Raw genomic sequence first — 9,684 nt, 5'->3', positions numbered from 1 at the left:
AAAATTTGAGGAAGCGAAGTTACAACAAAAGCTTAGTTTTGAGATGAAGGGTTTAGGAAATTCAAGAAGTGAAGAGAAGGAGTCTAAGCTGCTTACCAAGCTACCCAAGTTGGTCATCACCAAGTTCAAGGGAGTACAGACTGACTGGTTGCGGTTCTGGAATAAAAGTTCTAGACTAAAATAGACAAAAAAGATATAGCACAAGTGACCAAGTTCTTATATATGAAAGAACTACTTGATCCCAAGGTACGAGTTTGTGTGGATGGCCTACCCTTTGAAACGTACACGTAGTCTGGAATATTGATATGTTGCCATTTCCATGGCAACGGAACGCATGTATTATTAGTCTTTAGTTTTAAAGTATCAGGTATCAGTATATTGTCAACTCAAACAGAGCGAGAACGGTAAACATCTATAAATCTATACGAACGAATTATCATCAATATCTATTCAAGTTTGGTGTGCGCCAACCAAAGTAAGTTACATTTATCTTGTAGTAGTCAGTTCGTTATTCTCTATTCTCAATCGCGTAGAGTGTCAAATCGTATTCATGTATATATTATGCTTATGTTAGTTTGCGCGCATGCCATAATCTATGTAAATCTTTTCTAAATTGTGTAGTTCGAACCCACAAACATATCTATATCCATATCCGCAACCATACCAATCTATCTACCAAACCTCAACCTCAATCTCTATCGAGAATCAACAACAGAACATCGTATAATTATAACTGGTATCAAAGTTATTGTTTATGTGTGATCTGTGTGTGTGGAGTTCGTTTATTGCTGCGCATCGTACTTGAATTGACTCTTGGACTTTGTGCATTTCAACAATCTGCCCAGAGAGTCTACATTAGTTCGAATTTGAAGGCACAGTATATCAAATCCTGCGCTCGAAGCAAATATATCCCCAACTATAATATATGCGTGAAATCCGGCAGCCACCATGTGCACGATACGCTATCTGTCAATCAAGTCTACTTAAGTCAGCTGTCAACACTCGGGGTGGTAATCAACTTAACTACGCCTGCGATCCGTTTACTAATTTGTGATTACGAAGTTAACACCTGAGAATGGGTGACGAGAATGAACACTCAGTCGAAGAACTTAAAAGGATTCGCAGTTCCGCGAAAGCAAATGTGACGCGTAAGATAAATAGGCTTAACGAACTTATGTCTAGCAACAATATTCAAGCCGTGGAAGAGACAAAAAACGACCTTTTCGAAACTGTGAACGAATTTCAACTCGCGCATAAAGCTTATCACGAAAGGCTCGATAATGAAGAGGAGAAATCGAACTCGTCTCAGTATTGCGCAGTCGTGTTAGAAGAAGCGGAAAAACATAAAACAAAGGTACATCTTTGGCTAAGCGAACATCAGAAGAATGATATAACGGCCGATATCCGTCCTGAAGATTCGATTAGTAACGTCAGCTCCTTGCGGTCAAAAAGATCCAAGACGAGCTCGGTGAGAAGTTCAGCAAGCGCTAAGGCCAGAGCTGCAGCGAAAAAGGCAGCGTTAGAAGCTAAAGCAGCGTCACTTCAAACGTTGCATGAACTCCAGTTTGAGGAATTGAAACTTCAACAAAGAAAAGCGGAAGTAGAGCTTCGCGCCGAAATAGCTGTTGCAGAGGCTGGACGAAAGGTATACGAAGAGAGTGAAGTCGAAGAAATGTATAGTCAAGTAAATAAGAGTTCTGGTTTGCATGAACATTCGCAAAAAATGAGTTATGTTTCCACGAGTAGTCCTGCTATAGGATCGAGTAAACGTCACGATCAACCAAATATTCACAATGTACCATCGAATAGTCAGTTAGAAAACCCTATTCCTAGTAAAGTGCCTCTTAATCATAAAGAATGGAACGACGACAAGCCGGTTGAAAACGATCAGAGCACAAATAATCAACACGAAAATTTTCGAGACGAGTCATTTCAAATGCTAATGGAAACACAAGATCGTCAAAATACCGCGCTACGGCAGTTGATTGAACAGCAACAACAAGGAGTTATGGCATTAACACTACCCCAGCCCATGATGCAGATCTTTGATGGCGACCCGATTAGCTACTGTGATTTCATTCGTGCCTTCGAGCATCTTGTGGAAAGCAAAACCATCAATCCAAGTGCGCGATTGTACTATCTTGTACAATACATCTCGGGCCACGTACAAGAACTGATGAAGAGCTGTCTTACCATGAAATCCAGTGAAGGATACGTCGAAGCAATGCGGCTTTTAAAGGAAAGATATGGTCAAAACTATCAAATTGCTTCTGCTCACGTAAATCGTTTGATCAATGGCCCTGTCATAAAATCCGACGATGGTGTTGAGCTCCAGAGATTTTCCATCCAGTTAACGAGTTGTGCTAACATGTTGAAGGAGATCGGGTGTATCGGGAAACTCGACAACTCAGAGAACTTGAAAAGAATCATCAACCGTCTTCCCACCGCAATGCGCTACAAATGGCGAGATGTAGTTGACAGAACAGTGGAACAAGAAAAGAGAGACATAACAATCAACGATGTGACGAAGTTCGTAACAAGTCGAGCGAGAGCTGCAAATCATCCTGTTTTTGGAAAAGTAGACAAGGAAAGAAAGGAAAAGATTGATCCTCACCAAAGACGACCGCATCCACCAGGAATCAGAGCAAATGGATTTGCTACTCACGGCGAAGAGGACAACCGAGAAGGAGCAACGAAACGAAAGGCATGTCCATCGTGCAAACAGAACCACTGGCTTTCACGTTGTGAAAGGTTCCGTAAACAGTCGTTAGAAGACAGAAAGAGGTTTGTAAAGGACGAGAAGTTATGCAATAACTGCCTACTTCCTGGACATTATGTTCGCTCCTGCACGAAGCAAAGTTTTTGTAAGGTTCCAGAATGCACTGGAAAGCACTCGACCTTTCTTCATCCGAAGAGCAACAAAGACAGCAAGAATTCTAATCAACAAAACGAGGAAGAATGCAAAGAATCAGAAGAGGATTCAAAGTCAGCCCATACAGCTTATGTCAAAATGTCCGTAAAGCCCAATGTCTCAACACGCAGTTCAACAGCTACAGCACTGGCTATTGTCCCGGTTCAAGTGAAAGCGAAAGGCGGGTCAGCGTGCGTAGAAACTTATGCATTCCTCGATTCAGGATCGAACACTTCGTTCTGTACTGAAACCTTGCTGAAGCAACTCAACGTAAGTGGAAACACAACAAATCTTTCGTTGACAACAATGCAGGGAGAAAATATACCTGTTCAATGTTCCTTAGTAAGCCTCGAAGTTTCCGACCTTAACGCTGTAAACCACGTCGACCTACCAGTGGTGTATTCAAGACCATCTCTGCCTATTTCGCCCGACGCAATTGGCAAGGAAGAAGATGTTCAACATTGGCCACATTTGAAAGATATACCCTTGCTGGAAATTGATGCCGAGATTGGTCTCCTCATCGGCAGCGACGTACCAGAAGCCTTACAGCCCATTGAAGTGCGCCCAAGCGAGAATGGTGGTCCATTTGCAACTAGAACGGTCTTTGGATGGGTACTAAACGGTCCTCTTGGAGGAAGCAAATCAAAGATTCCAACCACCAACTTTGTGCAATCGACCGATGTATTAGAAAGCCAGTTCTACGACTACTGCAACCGCGAGTTTAACGATTCAAACTACGAAGTAGAACCGTCAATGTCCCAGAACGATAAAAAGGCCTTGAAAATTATGGAAGATTCCATCAAGTTAGACAATGGACATTACGTAATCGCGCTACCCTGGAAAAATTATCCACCGCAACTACAAAACAACCGATCCCTAGCTGAACAACGACTAAGTTCACTCAAACGGCGTCTCCAACGAGAACCTATCGTGCACGAGAAGTACACGGCGTTTATGAACGACCTCCTGAACAAGGATTATGCAAGGAAGGTGAATCACGAAGCTCAAGATCCGTCTAAAATCCTTTGGTACCTTCCCCATCACCCAGTGTTGAATCCCCACAAACCCGAGAAGGTGAGACTAGTCTTCGATTGCTCTGCTAAATACGGTAATACGTCACTCAACGACCAACTGCTACAGGGGCCGGATATGACCAGTACTTTAGTCGGCGTACTCACGAGATTCAGAGAGGAAAGAGTGTCAATGACGTCAGATATTGAGTCCATGTTCTACCAAGTTCTTGTAAAACCAAGTGACTGTAGCACATTAAGATTCCTGTGGTGGCCAAATGGAAGGCTCGATGAACCTGTTGAAGAGTACGAAATGCAAGTGCATCTGTTTGGCGGAACATCATCACCAAGTTGTTCAAATTTTGCTCTGAGACGAACAGCAGAAGACAACAAGTCAGAGTTCGATCCGCAAACCATTGAAACAGTCAAGAGGAATTTCTATGTTGACGACTGTCTCAAGTCGGTGAAGTCCGATGAAGAAGCAGTGAGAAGGGCAAGTCAGCTACGCGAGTTGTTGTCGAGAGGTGGTTTCAGATTAACCAAGTGGAACTCGACGTCACAAAAACTCATCAAGTCTTTACCAGAGTCAGAAAGAGCCGAGAAAATCAAGGATCTCGACTTTGACAAGCTGTCCATCGAAAGAGTACTGGGAGTCCAGTGGAACGTCTCAACCGACCAGTTTGGTTTCAGTATCGTCATCAAGGTTCGCCCCCTGACTAGAAGAGGAATACTATCTGTAGTAAGTTCGGTGTTTGATCCGTTGGGATTCGCGGCACCATTCATCCTTCAAGCAAAGCAAATTCTGCAAGAATTATGCCGATTGAAGCTCGACTGGGACGAAACCATTCCCGAGAAGTTTCAAGATCGTTGGCAATCATGGCTACGAGATCTACCAAATTTAGAAGAGTTAACAATGGATCGTTGCTTCAAACCTAACAATGAAGAAATTGCGTCAACTCAACTGCATCACTTCGCAGACGCTTCTCAAGAAGGTTACGGAGCAGTTACGTACCTGAGAATCGAGAACAATCAAGGAGAAGTCAAGTGTTCGTTTGTCATGGGAAAATCTCGCCTCGCGCCAATCAAGTCGGTGACAATTCCTCGTATGGAACTATCTGCAGCGGTCACGGCGGTTAAGTTAAACAAGATGTGTCAAGCAGAATTAAGCTTACCAGTTGACGAAACGCTGTTTTGGACAGATAGTACCTGCGTACTCAAATACTTGGAGAATGAAGAAAAACGTTTTCAGACCTTTGTTGCGAACCGCATCAGCGTGATACGAGAGTCTTCCTCTTTGGAACAGTGGCACTATGTCAGAACCGATGACAATCCTGCGGACGATGCATCTAGAGGAGTTTCGGCTGCTCAACTACATCGCTGGATACATGGCCCAACGTTTTTGCAGCAACCCATTAGTACTTGGCCACAACGACCAGCAGATATCAATCTGAAAATCGCGCCAGATGATCCAGAAGTCAAGAAAGAATCAGCAGCTTTCGCGTGTGGAACCATTGGTCCTGATCTCCTTACCACTGTTATACCAAGATGTTCGTCTTGGAGCCGCCTGAGAAGAATTGTCGCTTGGGTTTTGAGATTCACGTCGAACCTGCTACGTCGTGTTCGAGAAAAAGAGAGTGTTAGAAGGGCTACGCAAACAACGACGATCGCCCCAATAACCGTCTCCGAATTGCGTGAAGCTGAGAAGCAAATCATTAAGCACGTTCAACAAGTAGCCTTCTTAGAAGAAACTAGCATATTGGCGAAGAAAGAAAGCGAGGAATCAAATTGCAAGGGGATAAAGAAATCAAGCGCTATTTATCAACTAGATCCCACCGTCAAAGACGGCCTGTTACGTGTTGGTGGACGACTACGACGAGCCGAGATCAGCGAAGAAGCAAAACATCCCTGTATTCTGCCAAAAACCCACCACGTTGTCACCTTAATCGTGAATTATTACCATCATGTCTCCGGACATTCAGGCCTGGAGCACACATTGTCTCTCATCAGAGAGAGATACTGGATAATCAATGGAAGGTCAACGGTCAAGAATATCATCGGAAAATGCCACAGCTGCCGAAAACGTCAATCCCCAGTGTCTCAACAAAAGATGGCTGACCTTCCACGCGACAGAGTTACCCCTTCGAAGCCGCCGTTCACTTATACCGGAGTTGATTGCTTCGGACCCTTTGCAGTGAAACGAGGAAGATCTACCGTTAAGCGATACGGCGTCCTTTTCACCTGCCTCACTGTTCGCGCAATCCACATCGAAGTAGCCTCCTCTTTAGATACGGAATCCTTTATCAACGCTCTCAGACGCTTCGTTGCAAGAAGAGGTCAGCCCGAAGAAATGCGATCAGACAATGGGGGGAACTTCGTAAAGGGCGAGAAAGAACTCAGGCAAGCGGTGAATGATTGGAATCAAACTCAGATACATGAAGCCCTCCTGCAACAAAACGTTAAGTGGACCTTCAATCCGCCGGCCGGCTCTCATCACGGTGGCGTATGGGAGAAGTGCATACGGACAGTCAGAAAGGTTATCCTGGCAACTCTGAAAGAGCAGCAGCTGGACGAAGAATCCCTCAACACCCTTATGTGTGAAGTCGAGTCTGTGGTGAATGGCAGACCCATTACCAAATTGTCGGACGATCCCCGAGATAACGGACCCTTGACCCCCAACCATCTACTGTTGCTACGTTCAGGATCGAGTGTCCCACCCGGTGTTTTCTGTAAGCAAGATGGCTGTGGCAGAAGGAGGTGGCGTCAGGTGCAATATATGGCAAACGTGTTCTGGCGTCGATGGTTGAAGGAATACCTCCCGTCTCTCCAACGAAGGCAAAAGTGGAGTATCCAGCAGAGAAATTTCGTGGTCAACAACGTAGTTTTGGTGCTGGACGAGAACAAGCCACGGTGCAATTGGCCTCTAGGACGTGTGATTGAAGTTTACACGAATACCGGTGACAAGCTCGTGCGATCAGTGAAGTTGAAGACAAGTTCATCCGAACTCGTGAGACCAGTGGACAAGATCGTGCTGCTGGAGGAAGATCAAGCAGAGAAGCAATGATCGAGTAACGTACAGTACAATTCTCAAACTTTTATATATTAGCTAGTTTAGTCTATTGTTCAGTTTATTCAATTTGTTTCAAACCATTTGTTATTGTTAGTTATTAGTAAAGGCTCACAATCCGCCTTTAAGGGGCCGGTATGTAGGTTTGAAACGTACACGTAGTCTGGAATATTGATATGTTGCCATTTCCATGGCAACGGAACGCATGTATTATTAGTCTTTAGTTTTAAAGTATCAGGTATCAGTATATTGTCAACTCAAACAGAGCGAGAACGGTAAACATCTATAAATCTATACGAACGAATTATCATCAATATCTATTCAAGTTTGGTGTGCGCCAACCAAAGTAAGTTACATTTATCTTGTAGTAGTCAGTTCGTTATTCTCTATTCTCAATCGCGTAGAGTGTCAAATCGTATTCATGTATATATTATGCTTATGTTAGTTTGCGCGCATGCCATAATCTATGTAAATCTTTTCTAAATTGTGTAGTTCGAACCCACAAACATATCTATATCCATATCCGCAACCATACCAATCTATCTACCAAACCTCAACCTCAATCTCTATCGAGAATCAACAACAGAACATCGTATAATTATAACTGGTATCAAAGTTATTGTTTATGTGTGATCTGTGTGTGTGGAGTTCGTTTATTGCTGCGCATCGTACTTGAATTGACTCTTGGACTTTGTGCATTTCAACAATCTGCCCAGAGAGTCTACAATATATACGTAATATATATAGATGTATATATATATAGATGTATATATATATAGATGTATATATATATATATATATATATATATATATATATATATATATATAAATTTAAATTTGACCTAAAGTACATGGAGTGGTCATTGATCCCAAGCGAGGCAGAGTTTGTGGTTTCTGAAAAACCATTTGCAAATGGTGGTTTTCGTGAAGCATATAAAGCCACCAGCATCACTGAGGGATTTAAAGATGAAACATGGGTTGTCAAGAAGTACACAGATCATACCAGAGAATTACTTAAAGAAATGAAGAAAACTGAAGAGGAACATGCACAGAAATCTGTCCAGATGCATTACCTTGCAAGGAATCTGGCTTGCCACCTGCAGGAAAAAGTGAAGAAAGAGAATTTGGTGGAGTTTGGTGAACTATTTGAATTTAACAAAGTTTTCATGGGGAAGACGACCTCTGGAGAAGTTGTCACTCTGGAGGAATTCATAAGTGGTGAATTTGTAAAGTACATAAATAACACTGGTGATAGATGTGAAAATGACAATGTAATTGCTGATAAGGCAGAGGCCTTTTCCCACTTTACATATGTGAAGTCTGAAAAAAAGTTTATAGTGTTGGATGTTCAAGGCTCAAGGCATACTTTATATGATCCAGAAATTGCATCAGAGCAGCTGGTAGATGATAATGGTAATTACCAGTTTTGTAGTGGAAATTTGTCCACAGTAGCAATTGAGCATTTTTTCAGAAACCACAAGTGCAACAAATACTGTGTTTTGTTAAACTTATGCAAATGAGTGCTGTATCATCCTTGTTGATATCGTTTTATATTTCTGTAGAATCCATAGCATCCTTTTGGTTGGTTTATCAATATTACAATTAATACTAGAAGTTACTATCGCAAGGGGAGTGCTGCCAGGCGCAAAAAGCATTTTGTACAAACAACGATCGGTGATTACTTTAGCACAGACACGGTTAATGAACATGCTGAATTTCATCCTGTTATTTGCCTTTTGGTTGCTTTTTTCTCCTGTTGTATGTAAAGTAGATGAGTTATGAATGTCTTTTATAATTTGCTTCAATGAGCAACCATAATGTTTTGTGCTTGAATACGCTCAATATCACATGCGTCAAGATGAGAAATTTGTCAAAAAGTATTTGACCGTGCAAAGGCAGCCTTAATCAAGTCAACTAGACCAGCAGGTCCAGCAAGCATTATAAAAACAACTCAACATGAATCATGTTGAATTGTTTTTATTTACATGATTGCTCTGATGGAGGCTTGCAGTTTACAGCCGATCCGAAATTTAAGTTGTATTTAAAGAATTTTACCGCTTTAAACTTGGAATGTTTTTAACTAGATCAGTTTCAAAACTTAAATATTTTATCATGTACTCTACTGGTCGCCAGAATAGCATAATAGCAGCATATACATATATTCAATATATTTTCAAGTGGGATTTGTTTAGAGGTTGCTTCAACAACAATTTAACCTTTGGCAGATAGCTGTTTGTCATCAAGCTTCAAGTTGTATCCTGCTTGGAATTAAATTGGATTATATATAAAATTCAGATTTTGTTCTTTAGTTCTTGTTGTTTTAGCTGGGGTAGAAAATAATTTGTACTATAGAAAAAAACAGTTTCAAGTGGGATTTGTTAAGAGGTTTTTTACTTTTATTTTAACAACAATCATTGGCAGATAACTGTTTGTCATCAGTAATAATTGAATTATATAGAATTCAGATTTTCTTCTTTTAGTTCAGGTTGTTTTACTTGGGGTATAAAATAATTTGTGTTGTTGAAATATAGCTGTGCTGTTTTCAATACAAACTGAAATACATGTTTACTTTTTATTTTTTATTATGTCCACACTATGGTTGACTCCATTGGACCAATCCTGCGGTCATTTGTGTAAAACTCTTAACTTCTAAATTGTAGTGAACTCCAAAATTCACAATTCTTTTTAGCTAATTTCTT

General features: G+C 41.5%; 2 protein-coding genes across 2 annotated transcripts; both read left to right on the top strand.

Moving 5' to 3' along the window:
- Nucleotides 1–1,075: 1,075 nt before the first annotated feature.
- Nucleotides 1,076–6,725, top strand: LOC114537139. The gene is made up of 2 exons (XM_028558271.1): nucleotides 1,076–6,532; nucleotides 6,621–6,725. The coding sequence occupies exons 1-2, from the start codon at nucleotides 1,076–1,078 to the stop codon at nucleotides 6,723–6,725; spliced, it is 5,562 nt and encodes a 1,853-aa protein (XP_028414072.1).
- Nucleotides 6,726–7,821: 1,096 nt separating this feature from the next.
- Nucleotides 7,822–8,505, top strand: LOC114537138 (myosin heavy chain kinase A-like; the record flags this gene model as incomplete). Its single annotated transcript, XM_028558270.1, has 1 exon — nucleotides 7,822–8,505. A coding segment is annotated over one exon (684 nt), but the record flags the coding sequence as incomplete, so codon positions are not given.
- Nucleotides 8,506–9,684: the final 1,179 nt, after the last annotated feature.

Source organism: Dendronephthya gigantea, unplaced genomic scaffold (genome assembly GCF_004324835.1).
Source record: "Dendronephthya gigantea isolate DGI-Jeju-01 unplaced genomic scaffold, DenGig_1.0 000151F, whole genome shotgun sequence".
NCBI lineage: Eukaryota > Metazoa > Cnidaria > Anthozoa > Malacalcyonacea > Nephtheidae > Dendronephthya > Dendronephthya gigantea.
The sequence above is the reverse complement of the archived record's forward strand: the minus strand, read 5'-3'. Positions and strand labels throughout refer to the sequence as shown.

What these genes read in the sequence shown, in the direction of transcription:
- LOC114537139 (XM_028558271.1), top strand. Translation starts at nt 1,076, where the DNA reads ATGGGTGACGAGAATGAACACTCAGTCGAAGAACTTAAAAGGATTCGC. An exon ending in TGTGTGAAGTCGAGTCTGTG is followed by an intron (nt 6,533 to 6,620) that starts GTGAATGGCAGA and finishes TGCTACGTTCAG; the next exon opens with GATCGAGTGTCCCACCCGGT.